This window comes from Coregonus clupeaformis, chromosome 3 (assembly GCF_020615455.1).
Source record: "Coregonus clupeaformis isolate EN_2021a chromosome 3, ASM2061545v1, whole genome shotgun sequence".
Lineage (NCBI taxonomy): Eukaryota > Metazoa > Chordata > Actinopteri > Salmoniformes > Salmonidae > Coregonus > Coregonus clupeaformis.
The window spans coordinates 25,681,050-25,706,690 of record NC_059194.1 but is presented as its reverse complement, the minus strand read 5'-3'; the positions used below and the strand labels follow the sequence as shown (position 1 = coordinate 25,706,690).

The window sequence follows — 25,641 nt, the reverse complement described above, 5'->3', positions numbered from 1 at the left end:
CCAAATCAAGTCCACTGGTATTGGCTGTTTAAATAAGACAATGTAAAATTAATATGAATGTAATATATCCTGGAGGCATAATTTACAAGTTATATTAATGTAGATAAGTACCAAAACATAAACTACAAAAGCTAGAAATGGTTAACTAAACTCTCCATAGGGAAATATTGGGGGAGGGCAGGATGCAACTGACATCCTGGAGGAGCTGACTAAACTGGAGACCAGTCATACAAGAACCAGTGAGACTTCATACAGTAAACCACCATTCCAGCTACCACATGGATGATATCAGGCACCTGACATTAAAAGTGCTCCGCAGAGCTCAACCAGCACGATCACTCCTCCATGATGAGGTTCTTCTTGGCTTTGTCCAGCCTGTCCAGGACCTCACTGTACAGACCTGACATCTGTGGACAGACAAACAATACCGGATACTAGCAATCTAATTAAGAAACAAATGGCTAGGTCTATATTTCTTTCCAGTAACAGGTATACAGTCAAACTTTTCTAATTTAAGACATCTTATCAGTATTCCTTGGGCTGAGGCCTCTCATTTGACTCCGGATGACTCAGCCCTGTCACACTCCATTGCTGTCCCCTCTCCCCCAGTCAGTCAGTCAGTAGTACCTGTGTCTGGTAGCTCTCTTGCAGGGAGCCCAGGTGGCGGAGGAAGCTCATGCCCAGGCCACACCACCTCTCAGACTCGGGGTACTGGGCCAGGCTGTACAGCAGGATGCCTGTGTTCCAGGCTCGGGTCAGCAGCCACAGGATCTCCATCTCAGGGAAGTCCTCAGGCTGGAAGGGAGGCACAGAGGAGACAACGAACACATTCAAGCTGCTGCCGTCCACCTGCCTAGGAGCACCTGTGATGATAACTCACCTGGCCTCGAGTCCAGGTATGCCTATGAATGGGGCTTTCAGTGTCTATAGTCAGTCTGGGAATGACACTGGGAGTGTCAGAAAATATGGGATTTTATACAGGACCACGCTCACTTCTGAGGAAGATTAAAATGTATGTGATTTTGATATATATTGATTTAAGGCACTTGTCCATCCATTGTTTTAATGTATCAATTACAAGGTTGTGTAATGGAAAATCTGCATGGCAGCGCTTCAAGTTGCAACTCTGCATATGACAATGTGCCTGCGCACATAAAGCTTGGTAATGCTTCAATACTCTGATGCGTGTTTTCACCAGTTTATCAGCAGAGCGATGGCTTGTACAGCACATTACCATTCACATTGGCAGGAAAGAGATGGTGGATGGAAGCATCTGCTAAATGAAGTGCTGCTGAAAGCCCATTGATAAAAACAAACAGGAGATGCTTTCAGTGCAGCGGCGGAGGGACGAGGGGGGTTAATTACAATGCGGCGGTGGCGCGAGATTGCTGCCGACTCACTGAGGCTGTGATGATGGACAGGGCCTCCTCATAGTAGCCCCATACTTCCTCCAGCACACGGGCCTCCACATCCGACACGCCGCTGGGCAGCGACAGCTGGATCAGGCTGTGGACACACTGGCTGAAAGGGGGCATGGAGATAGAGAGGGAGTTAGACATCACACACAGAAACCTACGCACGGACACATTGGAGCTCTGTCACAGCTAATATCTGACTGGATAATATACCAGTCTCTGAAAGACCCGTTCAGTGAACCAATGGTAAATTGTGGGCGATGAGATATGCGCACACCTGCAGTGGGCCAGGTCTGCTTGTGGTCGTTTCCTGTGCAGAGACAGAGCGATCCTCAAGGCCTTCTTACACAGCAGAGGGAAGTGGGCAGGAGGCTCCATGGCCAAGGCTGAGGACAGAAGAAACACACTCATCACAATACTCAATACACAACTATGTGGCCGAGCAAAAAACACTGGATGAGGAGGACAAGTCATTTAAGGAGAGGGTCAACTACGGTGTTAATTCTTCACCTGCCATGGTCTCCAACACCTTGGTCTCAACGTTATCCAGCTCCAGCACTGACTCCAGCACTGTCTCCACCTTGGGATCATTGAGCTTGGCACGAGCCTCAAACTCATACAGCAGCAGCAAGATGTCAGTTGGGTCCTTGGAGTTGTCCCCTGGGCATGAGTGTCAAATGATGTCAGGTTATTCTCCTCACAAAGTAATCCAACATCATGGCAGAATTGAGCAGAGCACAGTATGGAATGGAAGAGGAGGGATAATTAGGGCCACCTGATGCTTTAAGAGTCTTCCAGACCTCCCAGCAGATCTGAATGTGCTCCAGGGCTTGTGTCAGCTGCTCGGTCTAAACATGAAGACACAGTGACATTGTCATTCGGTATTTATCATCGCCACCTGGTGGCCGCTACCCACAACAGCAGGATTAAAAATAACCACCTACGCCAGCACTGATAACACGGTTTGTCACCTCTCCTCTCCGCTGGTCTTGGTAAATTTCCATCCAAGAGGATGGAGAGGGAGCTAAATGTGGAAGACAGGCAGAGAGAGAGAGAGACAAGAGAGACGAGAGAGAGAGAAAGAGAGACAAGAGAGCGAAAGAGAGGGTGGTACACACCTGGTCAGAGTGTGGAGACTTCCTGCAGATCTCCAGAGAGGCAGCAGCAGCCATCAGCAGGCACGTCTTCTGGCCCATCAACACGGCCCGGTCCGGGGGGCAGAACTGGGACAGCTAGGGTTACACACACACACACACACACACACACACATATATATATATATATATATATATTAAGAGAACCATAAAGATCAAGGACCACAACACAGAGAACGCATTAAACGGAGGGTGCCTGCATGATGGTCCGTGTCTGTGTGTTTTAGGGGTGTGAGGGTATAACGACTGACCAAGTTGTTTTGTGTGGAAGCTGCAGGGCTCCATGTTTCTTTATCTTTGACAACACTAATTCCCTGTGGGTTGTATTGATCTACACCTGCACAGATACAGATCAATTCTCCCGGTGATGCTAATAAGAGGACTTGCCTGGTAAGAGAACACAAAGAAATCCCTCATCCTGTCAGGGCTGCTCTCACACTGCAGCGCAGAGTTCCAAGCTAAGACACACACACACACACACACACACACACACACACACGCACACGCGTGCACACAGAAATAAGATGAAACTAAATGTACAGTGCACTATGCTGCTTACAGTGCTACTTTAACTCGTAAAATAGCAAGATGATTCAGATAAAATGTAAATGTAATAATTGTACAAGAGTGAGATAAATAACAGTATATGTTCAGATAGTATGTAAGTACCAATCTTCCTGAACCAGTTGGCCGCCTCTGTGCGCTGCTCCACAGCCATGCTAGGCCCTGGGCTGAGCTGTGACACTTTCTGCAGTGCTGTGGTGGTGACAGTAAACAACAAACAAACTCTGGCTGGGTGAAAGACAGAGGTAGTGGGGGAGTCTTCCTGGGGGGCATGTTGAACGACTGTGAGAAGGTCACTTCTGGTGACTTTTTTTAAAGGACATTCTACTCCAAAATGTATGAAAATTCAATTACGTTCTCTTCCTTTGAAACTCATCTGTTAATCAAGGACAGTTTCATTTTATCTCTTGATCTCAATGACATCACCAGCCAATTCTACATAATAATGTAGCTAGGGTAATGGCAGACATTTTTTTAGGAGTGGGGGAACGATTTAGCAGCGGCGGTGCGCCGCTACTAAATTAATGTAGGGGAAACACTGCTAATGCATTACCTCAGAGTACTCATATATTGAGGTGAGAAAGATGTTGCTGTAAGTGTGATTTGTACTCACCCATTTTTAGATATGACAGCAGAACATCCAGATTTGCATGTCTATATATAGAGGAAATGTTAACAAGCAGAGAAGATTGAAACAGTAAATCAACCACAACTGAAACACTGTAGAAATGGGCAGCAGGTATCTTAGCGGTTAAAAGCATTGGGCCAGTAACTGAAAGGTCGCTGGTTCGAATCCCCAAGCCGGCTAGGTGAAAAAAATATATTGATGTGCCCTTGAGCAAGGCACTTAACCCTAATTGCTCCTGTAAGTCGCTCTGGATAAGAGCGTCGGCTAAGTTACTAAAATGTCAAATGAAATGGACCATTTAAACACTATTGTATGATGCATCATGTTTAACGATATATCATCAAACCTTATCTCCCCACTGGCCTTTTCTATTGTTGAGAGCACCAGTCGAACCAAACACCTGTAATAGACAAAGACCATGAGGACTGGGGACCTAGTTCCTTTCACCTACTAACATTGTACTGAGAGGCACACATTTCACAGGAGAAATTCAAAGATATAGGTCAGTAGACCATGGAGACACAGTTAAACCTCACTGAAAGCTTAAACAGCACCATGTTTCACTGTGTCATGCTTTCTAATATATTTATGGTGGAGTCTGGTGATGCGACACAAATTGTCAAAATCAACTGCCATTGTATGTTATGTGATGTTTATGATAACGTCATGTACAGTCGTGGTCAAAAGTTTTGAGAATGACACAAATATTAATTTTCACAAAGTCTGCTGCCTCAGTTTTTATGATGGCAATTTGCATATACTCTAGAATGTTATGAAGAGTGATCAGATGAATTGCAATTAATTGCAAAGTCCCTCTTTGCCATGAAAATGAACTTAATCCCAAAAAACATTTTCACTGCATTTCAGCCCTGCCACAAAAGGACCAGCTGACATCTTGTCAGTGATTCTCTCGTTGACACAGGTGAGAGTGTTGACGAGGACAAGACTGGAGATCACTCTGTCATGCTGATTGAGTTAGAATAACAGACTGGAAGCTTTAAAAGGAGGGTGGTGCTTGAAATCATTGTTCTTCCTCTGTTAACCATGGTTACCTGCAAGGAAACACATGCTGTCATCATTGCTTTGAACAAAAAGGGCTTCACAGGCAAGGATATTGCTGCTAGTAAGATTGCACCTAAATCAACCATTTATCGGATCATCAAGAACTTCAAGGAGAGAGGTTCAATTGTTGTGAAGAAGGCTTCAGGGCGCCCAAGAAAGTCCAGCAAGCGCCAGGACCATCTCCTAAAGTTGATTCAGCTGCGGGATCGGGGCACCACCAGTGCAGAGCTTGCTCAGGAATGGCAGCAGGCAGGTGTGAGTGCATCTGCACGCACAGTGAGGCGAAGACTTTTGGAGGATGGCCTAGTGTCAAGAAGGGCAGCGAGAAAGCCACTTCTCTCCAGGAAAAACATCAGGGACAGACTGATATTCTGCAAAAGGTACAGGTATTGGACTGCTGAGGACTGGGGTAAAGTCATTTTCTATGATGAATCCCCTTTCCGATTGTTTGGGGCATCCGGAAAAAAGCTTGTCCGGAGAAGACAAGGTGAGCGCTACCATCAGTCCTGTGTCATGCCAACAGTAAAGCATCCTGAGACCATTCATGTGTGGGGTTGCTTCTCAGCCAAGGGAGTGGGCTCACTCACAATTTTGCCTAAGAACACAGCCATGAATAAAGAATGGTACCAACACATCCTCCGAGAGCAACTTCTCCCAACCATCCAAGAACAGTTTGGTGACGAACAATGCCTTTTCCAGCATGATGGAGCACCTTGCCATAAGGCAAAAGTGATAACTAAGTCGCTCGGGGAACAAAACATCGAAATTTTGGGTCCATGGCCAGGAAACTCCCTAGACCTTAATCTCATTGAGAACTTGTGGTCAATCCTCAAGAGGCGGGTGGACAAACAAAAACCCACAAATTCGGACAAACTCCAAGCATTGATTATGCAAGAATGGGCTGCCATCAGTCAGGATGTGGCCCAGAAGTTAATTGACAGCATGCCAGTGCGGATTGCAGAGGTCTTGAAAAAGAAGGGGCAACACTGCAAATATTGACTCTTTGCATAAACGTAATGTAATTGTCAATAAAAGCCTTTGACACTTATGGAATGTTTGTAATTATACTTCAGTATACCATAGTAACATCTGACAAAAATATCTAAAAACACTGAAGCAGCAAACTTTGTGAAGACCAATACTTGTGTCATTCTCAAAACTTTTGACCACGACTGTATGTCTTATGATGGACCATTCACATAGTGTTCCTGATCTCGCTGGACAAGAGTTTACTGATGTTGTGTGTGTGTGTGTTAGTAACTGACCGGAGAGCAGTGAGAACCTGAGCTTCATCTTTTGAGTGTTCACACAAACTCTCCAGAGCCTTCATGGCTGTGTCTTGTTGCTCATTCTGGAGGGAAAGGAAACAAAGGATGACGATGATGATGATGATGATGATGATGATGGGTCTTTTCTCCTTCAAGAATTCGAGAGCTTGGGACTATAAGGTTCTATCTGCAAAAAGATGATTCTGAGGTAATTGGCTTTAAAGTTCCAAACCCTTATTGGTTTGAATGATGTCAGCAACTTTTATATTGTATTATTTTGAATTTAGGAACATTAATTGGGGTATTTACTATATAGGTAGAGAACATTGAACAGAACAAGGCTATGTCAATAACTAAATGTTGTCGAAAATGCAGATAGAACCTTTTAGTCCCAAGCTCTCGAAATGTCATCACCCTCATTATCATGACCATAATCAGCAACAATATCACCATCCGTCCTAGAGGTAGGTCAGTAATGAGGACCCACCTCCAGAGCGATCTGAGCAGCGAGACTGAGGAGGTTGGAGGCAGCATTTTCAGCCACCAGCAGTCTGTCTTCACTGGTCACAGGACCTTGGGCCAGAGCCCCGATGGCCTTCACTGCTTCTGCAGCTGATAGAAACAGTGCTTCAGACTGAGAAGCACAGAGGGCCTGAATACATGTAGTCAATCCTAAAACTCACCACACTCATGTAATATGCTGTTACCTTTCTCCACATTGTTCTCCAGGACAGCAATCTTGTAAACACTGAACTGAGTGAAGATGCTGTTTGGATCACATCTCTCTGCTTCCTTTACTGCTTCTTTGGCCTGACACACACACACACACAGGAATGCACAAAGTACACACAAAGATGACACACAAAGATAATCATTACAACATGCTGTGTGTCTCTGTTGTCACACTATTGTGTCACCTTGTCCAGCTGCTGCAGTTGCAGTAAGCAGGAGGCTCTGTTCCTCTGAAGCTTGGCCAGGTTGGGCTCCATCTGGCCAGCCTTGTAGAAACTCAATGAGTAGTTATACCACTGCAGAGCCTCTGAGAAGTTCTTAACCTGGAACAGGAAAATGACTCATATCCCAACACATACAGACTTCACTATGACAGACCAATGTACTTATTTTCAGCAGTTCTACTGTACCTCAAAGTTCTTGGAGGCTTTGTCCCACAGCAGGAGATGTAGACAGGTGAGAGTCTGAGGAGACAGCTGTTTACCAGTGTAGTGGCCTGAGAAGGGAATCATCAGCAATCTTACAACTGCATTTTCATTTCACTGCATCACCATCATCACCACCACCATCATTATCACCACCATCATAATCATCACCATCACCATCATCACCACCATCATCCTCATCAACACCACCATCACCACCACCATCACTACCATCATCACCACCATCATCACCACCACCATCATTACCATCACCACCATCATCACCACCATCACCACCATCACTACCATCATCACCACCACCAGCCTCATCATCATCACCACTACCATCATCACTGTAGTACCTGTGATGATGTCCTCCACCACCACTGTAGTACCTATGATGATGTCCTCCACCACCACTGTAGTACCTATGATGATGTCCTCCACCACCACTGTAGTACCTATGATGATGTTCTCCACCACCACTGTAGTACCTGTGATGATGTCCTCCACCACCACTGTAGTACCTATGATGATGTTCTCCACCACCACTGTAGTACCTATGATGATGTCCTCCACCACCACTGTAGTACCTATGATGATGTTCTCCACCACCACTGTAGTACCTGTGATGATGTCCTCCACCACCACTGTAGTACCTATGATGATGTTCTCCACCACCACTGTAGTACCTGTGATGATGTCCTCTATTTTCTGTTTCCCCAGCAGCTCCTTGCCTCTCTGCAGCAGCAGCTCAATGTGCAGGACCAGGGCACTGCCCAGCTCAGGGGACGACTCAAAGTGCTGGCACACCCTCTTCAGGTAGTCAAAGGCCAATGTCTCTCTGGGAACACATATCAACAGAACAACACACAATGCATATCAATGCAATATATCAATACAATGTTGAATTTCATTGGAATGAATACAATGGCACAAGTGGATATCTGATCAGCAATTTGTTAAGATGATCAGTGTGTCTACCTGTCTTCAGCAATGAGTAGTTTCACTGTGCTCAGACATACTTCCAGAGGAACCTCTGACTCCAGCAGCTCTGTCACTCCTGAATGGAGACAGCAAGAGGAAATGGTAATGCATTATACAGTACTGTAAATGGAGGACTTGAGAGTCCTTAAAACTCCCACTCAAGCCATTCAAAAGAGCAGAAAGAGGGAGAAGCAGGGTAATGTCCTACTCACCATCTCTTATGTGGTCATCCTGAGCCCCACATCTTAGTAGAATTCTGATCTTCAGGTAGAGCCCAGAGGGATGCACACTTTCCTGTCAAATTGCTGAGTTTTAATCGAAAGCCAAATAATGTTGCTTAATATTAAAAAGTATCAACAAGAGTGATGGGGGGGTTACCTTGTTGGCTAAGTTCACAGCATTGAGTGCCTTCTCCTGAAACTGCTGACAGTCCCACTTTAGATAGACAGTGGCAAGGAGCCTCAGGACCTTGGCCTAAAGAAGGAAGTTCAGCAATTTACTCTAAAACTAATTGGAAACATTGGAGCTGTTGGTGTTTCTAATAACCAAGAAGTACTAGTGAAAGAACTGAAGAGACTATGGTATGTATAAACTGCAATACTCTCTTACTTGCACTTCAGCGCCAGGGGAGTATTTTATATTCATCTTCCCTATGTCATAACTCTGGCTGGAAAAGACAACAGTGTAGATATTCATATACTGCACTTTATCATATACTGTAATTAACATAAGTGACATATTTCAGATGTTGAGCTTCTGTAATGCCTTTATGTCAGTAATATTTTGTCAAGCCAAATCAATGCTATTACCTCAACCAGAATGAACTCTCCTCATACTTTTTCAGATTGTAGGCATCCACTCCGAAGTTATAGCACATGAGAGAGAGATAGCCTGTCTTTGGGGGGGGGCAAGATCGGGACAGTAAAAACACTAGTGCTTTATCAAAGTAATATTTGAGTTGAGTGTGCTTTTTGTATCCTACCTCTTTGGGGAGCCGCAGTAGCATGTCTTTACAGCGCTGCATGCAGGCCACAGCCTCTTGGTGATTCTCTTGAGCCTGTGCCTGCGTGGGAATACAAACTATCATTATCTACCAGTACATCAGTAAGGTAAAGCTATATGTGAACAAAAAACTATTTTCTTCTTCATTCTGCAGATGTGTAAAAATGTCACTTTCAGTTGCCAAATTTCACAAATACAAATTAGCCTAACGTTGTACGTGTTAGATGGTGAATCCATCTCTAGCTCACCGACTCTGCTTGGTAAGACAGAACTCGAAGCAGGTCCTTCTCCACATCTCCTTTCGATGTGTTGATGTCTGCCCCTCCATCGCCTCGGGATGTTAGTCGGTTGTACAGTGTCTCCAAGCTCTGGACAAATAATATTATGAACATGTGAATTCAGTGTTATGACAAAAGTTCTAGAAGGTTATCAACTCTCTTATATACTGTACAGAGTTATAGGGTATAGTTTAACATATTCAACTTTACTTTGACAGCAAGGCTTAGGAAGTTATCAGCTAGATGGGGCTTTTTACAGTCTAGCCAGGTTCTTCCTGTCTTGCTGGCCATCTGTAAAGAAAATGTTTTAGTGTAATTACAGTAACACAGACGTAGGCCTTACAGTGCAGTGGTTTATTTCATGAGCCATTTCACTGACCAGGATCTGTTTGCGCACAGCGCCCACTGCTGGATTCTCAGGCTCACAGGAGTACAGCAGTCTGCATGCAACATGACGCACTGATACCACAGACAGACCGGGAGGAATGCGTCACAGAAGGAGAAAGTCAGTAATGATGACAATGGCATAAATCTGGTATTTAACAGCAAAAAAAAAGTATTAGGCTACCTTTTGCTTTCTGGTGTTCATTTATGGCTGTTCCAACACGTTTGGTGACTGCCCAATTCCACAGCTGGATGGCAATTTCTTCAAGCTAGAGAATATGTTAATTTGAAGTGGCAATTAGCAAACTAGCTAATTTTCTATAGACTAATATATGTATTGACTAAAACACAAGCACCTTTCAATGGTTTCATTAGAGAAGAAGAAAAATACTGCTCTAAGTTTGGCCACCAACCTGTGGATCCAGTGGTGATACTCTCGGGAAGTCTTCTAACACAGACGTTTCACAAAATAGCTTCTCAATAACCTCATCTGTATTAGCCAGTTGTTTCTGCAGCAGGCGCTCTGTGAGACCTTTAATAAAAAAAAATATATATTATGCAAAAAACCACCATGAAAAAAAGTACATACAGGTGTACTGTACGCCTGTTGAGTGACACGTGACAGGTTGGCATCGCGTTCGAGGCAGCACTACTGTTCGCCACAAACCATCGACGTCTCATGTAATGCTAACACATTTCAAGGAAACTTTTGCGAATTTCAAATGAGTAATATAACTAATATACCGGTAATTTAGCAATATTTGTAAACTTTGCTAAATTTTTTGAAGGGTAAACTAAAGCACACTGGAAGGTAGCGTATGTTAATTTCGCCAGCTCTGGCTAGTCAGCTGGCTAGCTAGCTAGCTAGCTAACGTTAACGTTAGGCATTCCAACGTTTTACGTCAGAAAAAGTTGCTATAAACTCACATTTCACATTTGAAACAAACATATCCATGTTTCAAGTGAAGGAAAGTGTAACGCGTTAAATAGACACAAATAATGTAACTAAGCAGCTAACGTTACTATTAGCTCGCTAGCGCTCCAGTCGGATGCTGATGCTGATGAGTGATTGACAGCTGTGATCTTGGCGTCGCGCGAGTCACTCTCGTGAAGTGAAGAAGAGAACGGTCCTTGTTATCCGGGACCCTTGGGATGTCCACCGCTGACGCCACCCGATTGAATTTGAAATTAAAATAGTTAAGGTTATGTAAGGGTAAAATAAAATTCAAATCAAATGGTATTTGTCACATGCGTAGACTTTACCGTAAAATGCTTACTTACGAGCCCTTTCCCAACAATGCAGTTAAAAAGTAAAAAAAAAAAAAAAAGCAAATTTATTAAAATAAAATTGTGACACAATAAAATAACACAATAAAATAAAAATGAGGCTATATACAAGGAGTACCGGTACCGAGTCAGTGTACTGGGGTAGGAGATAGTTGAGATGAGTTTTCGCATACAAAAATGTGCACGTGTTATGGCAGGTGCAGCGAAATGCCTATGTTACTAGCGTGTTCGCGGTAGGATGTCTCGCAAATACAATACAAATACACAATTAAAAAAAATTAAAATAAGAAATAACAATCCAAGTTGATACACAGAGTGTACAAAACATTAGGAACACCTGCTCTTTCCATGACATAGACTGGCCAGGTGATCCCTTATTGATGTCACCTGTTAAATCTACTTCAATCAGTGTAGATGAAGGGGAGGAGACAGGTTAAAGAAGGATTTTAAAGTCTTGAGACAATTGAGACATGGAGTGTGTATGTGTGCCATTCAGAGGGTGAATGGATTAGATAAAATATTTAAGTGCCTTTGAACGGGGTATGGTAGTATGTGCCAGGCGCACCGGTTTGAGTGTGTCAAGAACTGCAATGCTGCTGGGTTTTTCACATCTCTGTGGATGCTTTCGACACCTTGTAGAGTCCATGCCCCAATGAATTGAGGCTGTTCTGAGGGCAAAAGGGGGGTGCAACTCAATATTAGGAAGGTGTTCCTAATGTTTTATATGCTCAATGTATATTAGTGAGTGATACCACAATATAAATATGTGGTGTGCATAGACAGTATATACACCGAACAAAAATATAAATGCAACAATTTCAAAGATTTTATTGAGTTACAGTTCATATAAGGAAATCAGTCAATTGAAATAAATTCATTAGGCCCTAATCTATGGATTTCAAATGACTGGGAATACACAGATACCTTAAAAAAAAGAAGTAGGGGCGTGGATCAGAAAACCAGTCAGTATCTGTTTTTACCACCATTTGCCTCATGCAACGCGAATGGCACAACAATGGGCCTCAGGATCTCATCACGGTATCTCTGTGCATTCAAATTGCCATCGATAAAATGCAATTGTGTTTGTTGTCCGTAGCTTATGCCTACCCATACTATAACCCCACCGCCACCATGGGGCACTCTGTTCACACCGTTGACATCAGAAAACCGCTCGCCCACACAACACCATACACGCTGTGGCATTGTGTTGTGTGACAAAACTGCACATTAGAGTGGCCTTTTAATGTCCCCAGCACAAGGTGCACTTGTGTAATGATCATGCTGTTTAATCAGCTTCTTGATATGCCACACCTGTCAGGTGGATGGATTAACTTGGAAAGGAGAAATGCCCCTAACAGGGATATAAACACATTTGTGCACAACATTTTAGAGAAATAAGGTGTTTGTGTGTATGGAACATTTCTGGGATCTTTTATTTCAACTCATGAAACATGGGACCAACACTTTACATGTTGTGTTTATATTTTTGTTCAGTATAATTTGGAAAAGAAAATGTACGGTGGCAGGTATATTAGGTATGTCAAGAATATAGTATATACATTCACAGTATATAAACAGAATATGAGGTGACCAGCGTTCAATGACTGTTTACATGGGGCATTAGTCCCAAGGTGCAGGGCAGAGTACTGGACAGGTAGCCGGCTAGTGATAGCTGTTCAACAGTCTGATGGCCTTGGCCCAGTTTTTCAAAAGTTATCTATCTGGATTAAGCCTATCGGATAGGATTAAATGCATCGAAATAGAAAGAATACCCAACCCCCAAAAAAAAACAGTATATATTATATATGTAGTATATATTTAGTATTTTTTTCCTGCAACCGCCAACCACAGGTGGACTCAGGAGCCCACTCTCAATGAGTGTAAACAGCCTGCTGCCACTCTGCTTATCGTCAGATGGGGGGAGGAGAGGAGGTAGGGGGCCCACGTGGGTAACTGGAGGGGCTATGCCTTGATTAGGTAACTGATTAATAAAAAATAAACTGCATAATAAATAAATGTGACTACTAGTCAATTGTGTGAGTCAGGGGCTGGGGCCCAAGAGGCAACAAATATTAAAATAGATATTGCATAATAAAAAATAAAAAAAATAATATATATATATATATATATTATCCAACCACAGGAGCCCGCTCTCACTGATCAAAATACACCAGAGAGCATAATTTAGCCACACAGGATCAATAGTTTATAAAAAATGACTGTGGATTATGATTTCTTAATCCGGCCCTGCAGGCAGCGTTTCCCCGGTGATGCGTTGGGCTGACCGCACCACCCTCTAGAGAGTCATGCGGTTGAGGGCGGTGCAGTTTCCGTACCAGGTGGTGATGTAGCCCCGCAAAATGATCTTAATGGTGCATCTGTAGAAGTTCGTGAGGGTCTTAGGAGCCATGGCACATTTTTTCAGCCGCCTGAGGTTGAAGAGACACTGTTGTGCCTTCTTCACCACAGTGTCGTTGTGGTGGAACCATTTCAGGTCCTCAGTGATGTGCACGCCAAGGAGCTTTTGGCCATCTCCACTGCAGCCCCGTCAATGTGGATGGGGGTGTGCTCCCTCTTCTGTCTCTTGGAGCTCCTTGTTTTTTTTTACGTTGAGGGAGAGCATATTTTCCTGGCACTACTCCGCCAGGGCACTAACCTCCTCCCTGTAGGCTTTCTCGTCGTTCATGGTAATCAGGCCTACCACTGTCGTGTTGTCAGCAAACTTGATGATTGAATTGGAGTCGTGTGTAGCCATGGGTGAACAGGGAGTACATTAGGGGGCTGAGCACACAACCCTGTGGGGCCCCGTGTTGCGGATCAGCGTGGCGGAGATGTTGTTGCCTACCCTCACCACCTGGGGTCGGCCCGTTAGGAAGTCTAGGACCCAGTTGCACAGGGAGGAGTTCAGACCCAGGGCTTAGTGACAAGCTTGGAGGGCACTATGGTGTTGAAAGCAGAGCTGTAGTCGATGAACAGCATTCTCACATAGGTATTCCTCTTGTCCAGGTGGGATAGGGCGGTGTGTAGTGCAATGGCGATTGCGTCGTCCGTGGATCTGTTGGGGCGGTATGCACTTTTTTTTTTTTTTTTTGGCTTAATATTGCAGATAGATTGTAACTTCCATCAATGTAATTGTCTGCATCACTTCCAATCCCCCATGTTTATATATATATATATATATATATATATATATATATATATATATATATATATATATATATATTTTACACTGATACGTTCTCATACTTACAGCTATACATACTCACACTTTCATAGTCACATTCACACACGAACCCCACCTTCAACAGGTCTGATCACATACAAGGCCCCTGGATAGGCAATCGAGTAGGCTACTTCCTTACATCAAAATAGATGTAGCTCCGGCGCTGATGTGCTCTGGCATTTCCAGGACAGAGCGTACTCACCAATTCTTTCCCTCTCACTGTTTATTCTCTTCCCCTGTCCCCCTTGCGCCTTATCGCTCTATATTTGTATCTGTTTATGCAACCTATCTTCCTTGGCCATGCATGTATGTGATAGAGACAGAGATACTAATACTTTATGGGAATTAACCCTGTTCTTAGAATCAGCACTGTAGAACATAGCGTGTATAATAAGTATAGTGTTAATTGCAGTGTAGCCTAGGTTGCCTCTGGCTATGAATGTTTCTGTACTTGTATCAGTAAATTTCTGGCTAATAACATAGACCTAACAATTATTGTAAATGTGTGTTTACCTTGTGTTATAATAACCTATTTTCAATATAAATGATAGGACTGACTGAAAAGCTGACTTCCTCCATTATAGGCTCCTGGTTGTAATTATTACATGTGTAAGCCCACAACAGCATTGCTGTTAGATAGCTTCATTTATTTAGTTAGCTATACGAAATTAATAATAGCCTAAAACGTATATTAGCTGTATGGCTAGCTTTATTCAAAATAGCAGAACATACCTGCCAGGCGACAAGTCAGCTCTCCCGCGCTGCCTCTCTTTACGCGAAAATCGTCATGCAGACTTGTGCCCTCATGGAGATTCCGTGCAGTGGATAATTAATACTGAGGTATTAATTTGTGATACTTCACTAGGCTAAAACAAGGTTTACTCGTTCATTCGTGTCGGTCAACCACTGAAAACATAAATGTGTCAAACTTTGTCTGCCTCTTCTTATCCATTTGGTGGAATTTCAACCATGCTCCGTCTTCTCTGCTTCCCACCCCTCCTCGTGCACTTCTCCAATCCTCCCTCTCAGTCTCACAACAAGAGGATAATGCTAGTGTCTCGTTTCCCCTAGCAACCAGTTGCTATAGGAATATTCCTTAGTAATTCAAAGTGTTGATGATGATGATGAAGAGTCCACATGTATGACCACGATAGTTAGATTAGGCTAGTTATTCAATCAAACACATTTATTTTACAATTATAGACCCCTAACCTAAGAATAAATGTGTCTCTTATAAACGTCTGTGTGCAGTTACAGGTAGCATACTCCAAAAACTAGAGAAAATTCTACAAAAAATATATTAAATCCACCTTTTGCACAGTCCTCGGCATTTTAGCTGTGCACATCTCACATTTCCCAACACCGTTGCAGTAACTAGTCGTTTCTATGCGAAGCGGCTGCGGCCGCTTGTAGAAGTAGCCTTAATGACAGCACTTCCCACAGTGCGACCAAAAGAAAGATCTACACATATGAAAGCGGTATTTATCGCTCAATACAAAAAGTGGATTTAATATTTTTCTGAATATTCTCTGTTTTTTGGAGTTCCACCTGCAACTGCACACAGATGTTCATAAGAGACAAGTTTCTTCCGAATCGAGAACAAAGAAAGTATCGCCAAGTTTGTAAAAAAATATCCTGATTATGGTAAACAGCAGCCTATGCAAGATCTCAGATGAGCTTTAGCTCTGCCACTGAGGTTCGTGTTTACATGGCTATCTAGCAGTAATGTTGGAGGCTACTGGCTTTGATTCAGTTAGTCTACTGGGAGGAGAAGATTTGTCTTTCCCCAGGATACCCTTGCTTGTGGAGATAATGCTAGCAACCGAATGCTTTAATAAAGGATGAAGGTATAGTAGACCCAAGTAGCCTATTGTAAACTGTAACACATCTCACAATTAGAGTAACATGCAATTTTATCATTGGGGACATCACACTTTGTGCTATAGAGTATAGACTGTTGGGTTTAACAACATTTCCAAAACTCCATACCTGATCATAGGCTTTTGTTTTGAAATGTGTATGCCAGTAATGTTAATTTTATCACCAGCACTTTTGGAACCATAGCACCACTGTAGCTATATAATCCAACCACCTTGACTGATGACTGTCAATTCCTGCTGGAAGTTTCTAACTTTCACAGACTAACCAACCTTTTCTAACTTTCACAGACTGACCAAACTTTTTTCACAAACGTTTTTAGAGTAAGATTGTTGGTCATGAAGATGTCCCTTTCCTAAAATATTGTAGCAAACAAGGGGCGGGGAAGCGAACCCAGGTTACATGCGTGAAAGGCACACACCCTACGCATCGCTCCAACAGATTTAACCCACTTGGTCAGAATTGTAATGTGGCTCACTGTATTAGCGAGGATCACTACACCGTTTCGACCACTTTGACCACCAATATGCAGCCTACAGTTTTTTAGAGAGACAATAGATTTGTGGGAGTCCTTCGTAATTAAAACACTAACCAGCCGTAACATACGCATTCGATTTCTATTGTCTGCCATTTTCTGTAGGCTTTTTAGTAACTATTTGAATGATGTTTTAGTCCAATGCATGTTGGTTGAACGCTTTGACACCTTGAACGTGAAAGTGAGTGGTTCAGTGAGTGTCTCCGCCTAGAACATCACAGAGCTGATGAACGCAGCAACGTCCTTTTTCAGAACCATGGCGAGCGCATTGTGACGCTGTCCCTTCTACTCCTACTCAGAGCCATAGATACATTATTTTCTAAATGGTTATACTCCTACTGTTCTCTAAACAATGGTTTCATAGTTTACAATTGTATAAACTCCCAAATCATGCTCAAAATTCAATTTAATTGATGTCACTGTTGAGTGTTTTTTAATCAGTTTGATAAACATGTTTGTCCCATTGTGACATAGCCAACCATGACTTATGGAAGAATTTGACGTATTAATGGTCCCTATAAAACCCTGTAATTCTAAGAAAGAATTGTCAGATGGTTTTGAACTCAGTCAAAATCACTGCAGTATGTAGAGCGATAATGAGTAGGTCTATGTTCAGTCGTTTGTTGACAGCGACCCCGCTGAGATTCCTCCGCGAGAGGCCGCTTCTGAGTGCAGCTGGCCTGTTGTTTGCGTCCGGTTCGGCAGTCTACTTTTATAGCAAATATTACGGTATCGGTGAGGATGCACTGGCCACCGTGGAGAGCGTGGACCGTGTTGTCACGGTTGAGGAGGGTAAGTTTACATATTTGACAATGTCTAAATAGTAATAGTCCCAAATGCCACCCAATACCCTATTTCTTATTTTGACCAGGACCCATAGTTCTATGGTTAAAAGGCGCTGGTCAAAAGTAGTGCACTAAATAGGGAATAGGGTGTCATTTAGGTAGCAATCATGGTGATGACATTTTTTACAGTGTAGCCCTAGATTAACAACAACAAACAAACTTGCTCCTTTGAAACCAAACCTTTGCTTTAGGTTTAATTGAACATGTTGGTACATTATGCAGACACATAAATACATTTGATGTCATACAATATAAAACACAAGTAAATATATGATCAGCCTAACTACATGGACAGATGTCTGGTGTCTTGTAGCTAGTATTTCTTAAACTTAGAGAAAACAATCCTTTATTGTTTTTCATAAAGATAATGAGCCCACCCTGGACCAGGAGGACCCAGTCCTTGTTCAGGTAAGAATGCTGCAGGCCTATCAATAGCTTGGGTGCCAGTCTTTCTGCTCTCTTGCCAATTCCCATCGTGGCAATATGATATTGGCATCACAATCCCATAAGGAGTGGACAGAGAGCTGAAACAGACTGGCACCCAGGCTATAACAATACTGCTTCATTAGCAGGATTGGTTCAATAACAATCTGTCATTCAAACTGTCATTTTACTGACTCATAAATTGATCCTGATTTTCTTCCTTAGTATGTGGTTGAGGAGGTTGGGCACCGGCCCTGTCTGGCTTTAATCCCTTGGTCTGGACCTCTGTGGGTTCCCAGCTCTGTAAGTCCATCCATTCTGATACTCTTTGGTCTTCTCTCTGGTCTTAAAACTGGTTTATGTACTTTAAACATAAACATGACGTTTTCTGAAGAACAATATGGAAATACATTTCTGTAAACATATTCCCTATTTTTTATAACTGCAGCCAACATATTACCTTACCCATGCTGGGAGGATGCTGGTGAGAGAGCTGGCAGTGTTAAACACGCAGGTAACCATGCAGATTATTGGACAAAGCTCATCTGATCTAATAGGCAGGATTACCTTCAGTATCCACTACGGTAGTGAAATACTTTGATGTTCGTTCCCTCATTTTCTCACAGATATTCACAGTGGAGCAGCCCATTTCCATCTGTTTCACTCCTGCTAGGAGGATGGTATGGAATGAACTGTCCTCTCAAAATGAACAGGTAGCCATTCATATGCAGGTACCTCAGATGTTTCCTTAACCTTTCAACACAGACCTGTGTAGTGTCTCAGAATCTATCATGCAGTAGCCTCCTCTTGTGATCCTCCCTATAGCAGTCTGTCAGACCTATAGGCTACCTGTCTATCATTCAAACTGACTTTTAATTTGATCCTGTCTTGTTCCTTAGTATGTGGATGAGGAGGTTGGGCAGCGGACCTGTCTGGCTTTAATCCCTTGGTCTGGTCCTCTGTGGGTTCCCAGCTCTGTAAGTCCATCCATTCTGATACTCTTTGGTCTTTAGACTGGTTTATGTAACTTAAACATAAACATGATGCTTTCTGTAGAACAATATGAAAATACATTTCTGTAAACATATTCCCTATTTTTGTAATAGTCTGTAACACTGCAGCCAACTTATTACCTTACCCATGCTGGACGGATGCTGGTGAGAGAGCTGGCAGTGTTAAACACACAGGTAACCATGCAGATTATTGGACAAAGCTCATTTTATCTAATTGGCAGGATTACCTTCAGTATCTACTATGGTAGTGGGATACTTTGATGCCCTTAAAACTGTTCCCTCATTTTCTTACAGATTTGCAAGATTGAGCAGCACATTTTCATCTCTCGTGCTGGCATGATGGTATTGGATGAACTGTCCTCTCAGCTTGAAGAGGTAGCCATTCATCTGCAGGTACTTCAGACATGTTCTTAACATTTATATCAGACCTGTGTATTTCAACTATTATCATTGCAGTGGCCTCCTCTTGCAATCTTCCCTATGCCAATATTTTACTCCTATACAGTACCAGTCTATCATTCAAACTGACTCTTAAATTGATCCTGTCTTGTTCCTTAGTACGTTGATGAGGAGGTTCGGCAGCAGCCCTGTCTGGCTTTAATCCCTTGGTCTGGACCTCTGTGGGTTTCAAACGCTGTAAGTCCATCCATTCTGATACTCTCTGGTCTTTAGGGGGCTTAAACATAAACATAACTTTTTCTAAAAGAAACTTCTGGAAATACATTTCTGTAAACATATTCCCTTTTTTTATAGCCTGTCAAACTGCAGCCAATTTATTATCTTACCCACGCTGGGAGGATGCTGGTGAGAGAGATGGCAATGTTAAACACACAGGTAACCATTCAGATTATTAACCATTACTTATCTGATCTAATAGGGATAATTACCTTCAGTATCCACTAGTAGAATACTTTGATATCTTTAAAGCTGTTCCCTCATTTTCTCAGATTTTCACAATGGAGCAGCCCATTATCATCAGTTTCACTCCTGCTAGGAGGATGGTATGGGAGGAACTGTCCTCTCAAAATGAACAGGTAACCATTCATAGGCAGGGACCTCAGATGTTTCTTTAACCTTTCAACACAGACCTGTGTAGTGTCTCAGAATCTATCATGCAGTAGCCTCCTCTTGTGATCCTCCCTATAGCAGTCTGTCAGACCTATAGGCTACCTGTCTATCATTCAAACTGACTTTTAATTTGATCCTGTCTTGTTCCTTAGTATGTGGATGAGGAGGTTGGGCAGCGGACCTGTCTGGCTTTAATCCCTTGGTCTGGTCCTCTGTGGGTTCCCAGCTCTGTAAGTCCATCCATTCTGATACTCTTTGGTCTTTAGACTGGTTTATGTAACTTAAACATAAACATGATGCTTTCTGTAGAACAATATGAAAATACATTTCTGTAAACATATTCCCTATTTTTGTAATAGTCTGTAACATTGCAGCCAACTTATTACCTTACCCATGCTGGACGGATGCTGGTGAGAGAGCTGGCAGTGTTAAACACACAGGTAACCATGCAGATTATTGGACAAAGCTCATTTTATCTAATTGGCAGGATTACCTTCAGTATCTACTATGGTAGTGGGATACTTTGATGCCCTTAAAACTGTTCCCTCATTTTCTTACAGATTTGCAAGATTGAGCAGCACATTTTCATCTCTCATGCTGGCATGATGGTATTGGATGAACTGTCCTCTCAGCTTGAAGAGGTAGCCATTCATCTGCAGGTACTTCAGACATGTTCTTAACATTTATATCAGACCTGTGTATTTCAACTATTATCATTGCAGTGGCCTCCTCTTGCAATCTTCCCTATGCCAATATTTTACTCCTATACAGTACCAGTCTATCATTCAAACTGACTCTTAAATTGATCCTGTCTTGTTCCTTAGTACGTTGATGAGGAGGTTCGGCAGCAGCCCTGTCTGGCTTTAATCCCTTGGTCTGGACCTCTGTGGGTTTCAAACGCTGTAAGTCCATCCATTCTGATACTCTCTGGTCTTTAGGGGGCTTAAACATAAACATAACTTTTTCTAAAAGAAACTTCTGGAAATACATTTCTGTAAACATATTCCCTTTTTTATAGCCTGTCAAACTGCAGCCAATTTATTATCTTACCCACGCTGGGAGGATGCTGGTGAGAGAGATGGCAATGTTAAACACACAGGTAACCATTCAGATTATTAACCATTACTCATCTGATCTAATAGGGATAATTACCTTCAGTATCCACTAGTAGAATACTTTGATATCTTTAAAGCTGTTCCCTCATTTTCTCAGATTTTCACAATGGAGCAGCCCATTATCATCAGTTTCACTCCTGCTAGGAGGATGGTATGGGAGGAACTGTCCTCTCAAAATGAACAGGTAACCATTCATAGGCAGGTACCTCAGATGTTTCCTTAACCTTTGAACACAGACATGTGTATTTCAACTGCCAATTGTCTTAGAATCTATCATGCAGTGGCCTCCTCTTGCGATCCTCCCTATTCCAGTCTGTCAGTCCTATAGGCTACCTGTCTATCATTCAAACTGACTCTTAATTTAATCCTGTCTTGTTCCTTAGTATGTGGATGAGGAGGTTGGGCACCGGTCCTGTCTGGCTTTAATCCCTTGGTCTGGACCCTTGTGTGTTCCTATCTTTGTGAGTCTATCCATTCTGATACTCTCTGGTCTTTAGAGGATATTAAAGATTAACATCAAGTCACTAGTTTTCTATAAAACCACATAATGAAAAAACATATTCCCTTGTCTTCATAGCCTGTCTTCTCCAAGGCCAAACCAGTCTACTACCTCACTCGTGCTGGGAGAATGCTGGTAACAGAGCTTGCAGTGTTAAACACACAGGTAACCAAACACATTATTAACCAAAGCTCATCTGATGTTATAGGGAGAATTTACTTTACCCTGTTCCCTTTTTTTTCACAGACTTCCAAATTGGTTATTGAGGAGCCTACCATTCACCTCACTGAAGCTGGGAGGCTAGTGCTTGACGAACTGTCAGCACCTTCAGATAGCCATTCACAGGTAGTCAATCACATTATTAGACAGTCATAGCTGATTAGTAATAGTACACATTACCATGTCCTCTATCTCCACAATTGTGTGTCTTATTAATCACAGAGCAATCTCTATAATTAGGGGATGTCTTTGTTTTTCAGCCAAATAGGGAAGACTCTGGTTTTCCCTATGAGAAGTTGCAGCTGGTTGGGAACTGGGGTTCGTTTCATTTCCATTACTGGAATATCCATTATGGACGAGTGCAGGTACTTCAGACATATTCTTAACATTTATGAACACACCTGTGTATTTGAACTCCCAATTGTCTCTGGGTTTTCTTTTGTATGTCTGTCCCTAATTGAAACCTAGGGGAAACTTGTCGAATCGAACATCATGTGGGCTCTATATCACTGCCAGGGATTATACTCAGAACTGAAATCGCCTGCCAAATGTTATAGACATCTACAGCTAACATATAGAGAGAGGTCTGGAGACTGAAGGAGTTTTTTTCTTTATAGCAAAATGAAGAGGACATGCATCACCTGTGCATTGTGAGGGGAGTGGAGAAGCAGCTGTGGTGGAGCAGAGTCATCCAGGAAAAAATCCTGGACCCATGGGTGAGAGATTCTCAACTGGTCTTTCGTCTCAAATGCACCTGATTTGTGTCAAATGACGCACATGTTATAGGTCTACTTATATTTCCTGGATGAAATGTAATGTTTCTCTGTCTCTTTTAAAGGGTCTCGTCCAGGTGGTCCTCACCAACAAGAAGCTGATTGGTATTAAGGTACAGTCAGGCAATTTTTCACAGAAAAAATGTAAAGTGGCAAATGTCCATTTACCTATTTGAATAAATACATGTTGACAGAAAATGAAATTACACGTTCTAATCTCTTGCCTCATTTTTAGTTCCTTGGTAGAAGGATCCATGGACTCATGTCCGGCCTTGTCAAGAGGGAGGTCTGAGTTCACCTATTATGAGGATGCCCAGGTACACCCCGTTGTTTCTCTGTGTTATGATTTATTTCAGTGTTTGGTTGAGGGGGTTTTCAATATGGTGGTTTTCAGTGTTGGGCTGACAGTGTCACATGTTGTGTGTTAAACAGCAGGTGGATATCTCCACCACAGTGGAGGGGTACCAGGAGAGGGGGATGAGATGATGGCATATCAGTTCTCCACCTCTGACATCATCACCACCCCTCATGAGCCGTCCTCTGGCTCCTCTCACCAGTTCCCCCAGAATTCTCCGCCTCCCCCTTTCCCTTCCGATTCCCCTCCCAGTCCCCCTCCACCTTACCACTCCACCCAGGACCAGGACCAGACCCCTGACAGCACTTCTCAGGTAAAACTCTTTCTACAGTCAATAATTCTTATTTCATTTGTACTTGTGTGTACAGGTGTGTGTCATTGTTTTGGTATCGATAGGTTTGTGTTGTCTGTCAAGGGTCAAGTTGTTAGGTCAAGATGAAAGTATTGTTATGATGTCACTGAATGTTTTGTCTGCTTCAGTTGATGTTGCAGGTGAAATGCAGTTTAGTAGAGTTTAAGTTAATGTGATGTCTGTTTTAGGAGTTTGAGGAGGAGTTTGTGGAGGAGCAAAATAATGCTGCAGATGTGCCCCAGTTGCGGTGGGTTCGCTTTCATGTGTTCATCTATAGTAAAAACCTTTGCTTTGAAATAATCTGCCCAATATTGTAGTTATACAGATGTAGGATCTTAATTTGAGACAGTTTGCTACAGCAGGAAAATAATCCTGCAGCAACAGGATACATTTTTCGTTAGGGCAAATCGAGTCTAAAATTTCAAAGTGGAAATTACAAACTTGAAAATTCCAAATACGCTACAAGTTTGCATTTCCTGCCGTGCAGGAAAATTCTCAGCAACAAAAGAGTGATCAAATTAAGATCCTACATTGGTATGGTCTTTCTGAATCCTGCAGTTATAATATAGGCTAACATAAAATTATTTCTTAATTTCATGGCACTGATGTTTTAGCTTCTTAGGTTGAACATTTGTTATTGAACATTTCTATTTACAGGCGTTACTTTGAAAACCAAGGGACAACCAACTTCTCTCTGAGGCTGGCCGCTATCAGACGTGCTATGGAGGTGAGAAAATGTGAATTTAGCACCTTTTGTATTTCACTTCATGAACATTTCTGGACTATTTGTAAATGTACTGTCTTGTTCTCACAGGCTCTGACATCCTCAGACAGTACCTCCCTCAATTACCTCACCCATGCTGGGAGGATGGTGTTGAGTGGATTATCCGAGCTCAACCAGCAGGTAACCAATTACATAATTGTGCAACGTTCATCAGACCAGATATATAGTTCCCACTGGGCACAGATGTCATTTCAACGTCTCGTTTTGATTTACATTTGGTTGAGTTGTCAACTAATGTGAATTCAATGTGAAATCCCCCAAAATTAACGTAATTGGATTTAGGTTAAAAGACGAAATTCCCTTACGTTGATGACTTCTTTCAAATCCAATCAGTTTCCCACTTTGATTCAACATCATCACATTGACATTTTTTATTGATACAACATTGATTCAACCAGTTCTTGCACAGTGGGTTACCTTTAGGCAACAGTGATTCATAGGGTTTAGTTGAAAAGTTTCAACGTCATACTAGCCAAACAATCGGAGGCCCTTTGAATTACAGACCTGAATCTTTGAGTTTATGATCTAAGTTTTAAGGAATTTTATGATTGTTTTGTTTTGAGGATGTGAGGCAGTTTCAGCAGGCCTACGACCTACTGGTGAACTTCATTAATGAGCCAGCAAACAGGGAGCGACTAGAGCAGGAGATGGCTCTCGTAGGAGTAGGTCTACATGCAAGCTTGAGCGTTAGCTGCAGGCACCGTCTTCTCATCTAACATCTACTCAATGAGACTTTCTAAAGTGCTTGTCAATGAAGATTATGTAATTATCCTATTTGTTTGACTTCAGATCGACCGCATCAACTTCGCAGATGTTTTTTATGAATTCGTTCTACTAAGCCTTCTAGAAGGAAAGACATCTCTTCCTATATCTGTAAGTGGCCCTAAGAATGGAACATCCTGTTGTTTATCTATGCTATACACACTGTTGTCATATCAGATCTGTAGACACTCACTCATGTCCCCTGTTCCTTCTCCAGGAGCCTGGTAGCTTCCCTTTATCTGCTCCTGCAAGTCATAATGAGGATTGACCCTCCTGGAGGAGCCTGGACAGAGGCTGCTGAGAACTTCTACCTCCTCGTTAAGGTACATTTGTCTCTCTCTCTCTCTCTCTCTCTCTCTCTCTCTCTCTCTCTCTCTCTCTCTCTCTCTCTCTCTCTCTCTCTCTCTCTCTCTCTCTCTCTCTCTCTCTCTCTCTCTCTCTCTCTCTCTCTCTCTCTCTCTCTCTCTCTCTCTCTCTCTCTCTCAATAATAGTTGATGATGTGTCTGTTGTCAACAGGGCCAGATGAAGGCATGGCTACAATCCATCTTCAACCTCAATGAGTCAATCTATGAAAGCCCAGAGAGGCTCTCGGGGGAGGTGATGCGGAATC

General features: G+C 42.6%; 2 protein-coding genes across 2 annotated transcripts; one reads left to right on the top strand and one right to left on the bottom strand.

The window, feature by feature from the left end:
- Positions 1 to 15: 15 nt before the first annotated feature.
- Positions 16 to 15,233, bottom strand: tex11 (testis expressed 11). The gene is made up of 29 exons (XM_041852589.2): positions 15,142 to 15,233; positions 10,313 to 10,431; positions 10,084 to 10,168; positions 9,895 to 9,974; positions 9,726 to 9,806; positions 9,486 to 9,605; positions 9,218 to 9,298; positions 9,045 to 9,130; positions 8,845 to 8,902; positions 8,614 to 8,709; positions 8,448 to 8,529; positions 8,233 to 8,311; positions 7,941 to 8,092; positions 7,234 to 7,319; positions 7,009 to 7,146; positions 6,799 to 6,901; positions 6,579 to 6,703; positions 6,089 to 6,174; positions 4,108 to 4,161; positions 3,747 to 3,787; positions 3,239 to 3,325; positions 2,957 to 3,027; positions 2,534 to 2,647; positions 2,191 to 2,263; positions 1,926 to 2,075; positions 1,693 to 1,801; positions 1,401 to 1,521; positions 628 to 795; positions 16 to 407 (listed from the first exon to the last, which is right to left on the bottom strand). The coding sequence occupies exons 5-29, from the start codon at positions 9,804 to 9,806 to the stop codon at positions 336 to 338; spliced, it is 2,433 nt and encodes an 810-aa protein (XP_041708523.1). The 5' UTR covers positions 9,895 to 9,974; positions 10,084 to 10,168; positions 10,313 to 10,431; positions 15,142 to 15,233; the 3' UTR covers positions 16 to 335.
- Positions 15,234 to 17,147: 1,914 nt separating this feature from the next.
- LOC121538296 lies at positions 17,148 to 25,258 on the top strand. The gene is made up of 17 exons (XM_045206570.1): positions 17,148 to 17,614; positions 18,032 to 18,075; positions 18,316 to 18,393; positions 18,539 to 18,604; positions 18,717 to 18,803; positions 21,670 to 21,747; positions 21,864 to 21,950; positions 22,032 to 22,130; positions 22,265 to 22,369; positions 22,622 to 22,720; positions 22,843 to 22,890; positions 23,013 to 23,063; positions 23,673 to 23,731; positions 24,142 to 24,211; positions 24,299 to 24,388; positions 24,832 to 24,934; positions 25,248 to 25,258. Exons 1-17 carry the CDS (start codon positions 17,374 to 17,376, stop codon positions 25,256 to 25,258), a joined length of 1,416 nt encoding a protein of 471 aa, XP_045062505.1. The 5' UTR covers positions 17,148 to 17,373.
- The last annotated feature ends 383 nt before the right edge of the window (positions 25,259 to 25,641 follow it).

What these genes read in the sequence shown, in the direction of transcription:
- tex11 (XM_041852589.2), bottom strand. Translation starts at nt 9,806, where the DNA reads ATGGCCAGCAAGACAGGAAGAACCTGGCTAGACTGTAAAAAGCCCCAT. An exon ending in TCCTAAGCCTTGCTGTCAAA is followed by an intron (nt 9,606 to 9,725) that starts GTAAAGTTGAAT and finishes TTATTTGTCCAG; the next exon opens with AGCTTGGAGACACTGTACAA. An exon ending in CTGCTCAGATCGCTCTGGAG is followed by an intron (nt 6,175 to 6,578) that starts GTGGGTCCTCAT and finishes CTTTCCCTCCAG; the next exon opens with AATGAGCAACAAGACACAGC.
- LOC121538296 (XM_045206570.1), top strand. Translation starts at nt 17,374, where the DNA reads ATGGTTTTGAACTCAGTCAAAATCACTGCAGTATGTAGAGCGATAATG. An exon ending in CCGGCCTTGTCAAGAGGGAG is followed by an intron (nt 23,064 to 23,672) that starts GTCTGAGTTCAC and finishes TGTCTGTTTTAG; the next exon opens with GAGTTTGAGGAGGAGTTTGT. An exon ending in TATCCGAGCTCAACCAGCAG is followed by an intron (nt 24,389 to 24,831) that starts GTAACCAATTAC and finishes TTTTGTTTTGAG; the next exon opens with GATGTGAGGCAGTTTCAGCA.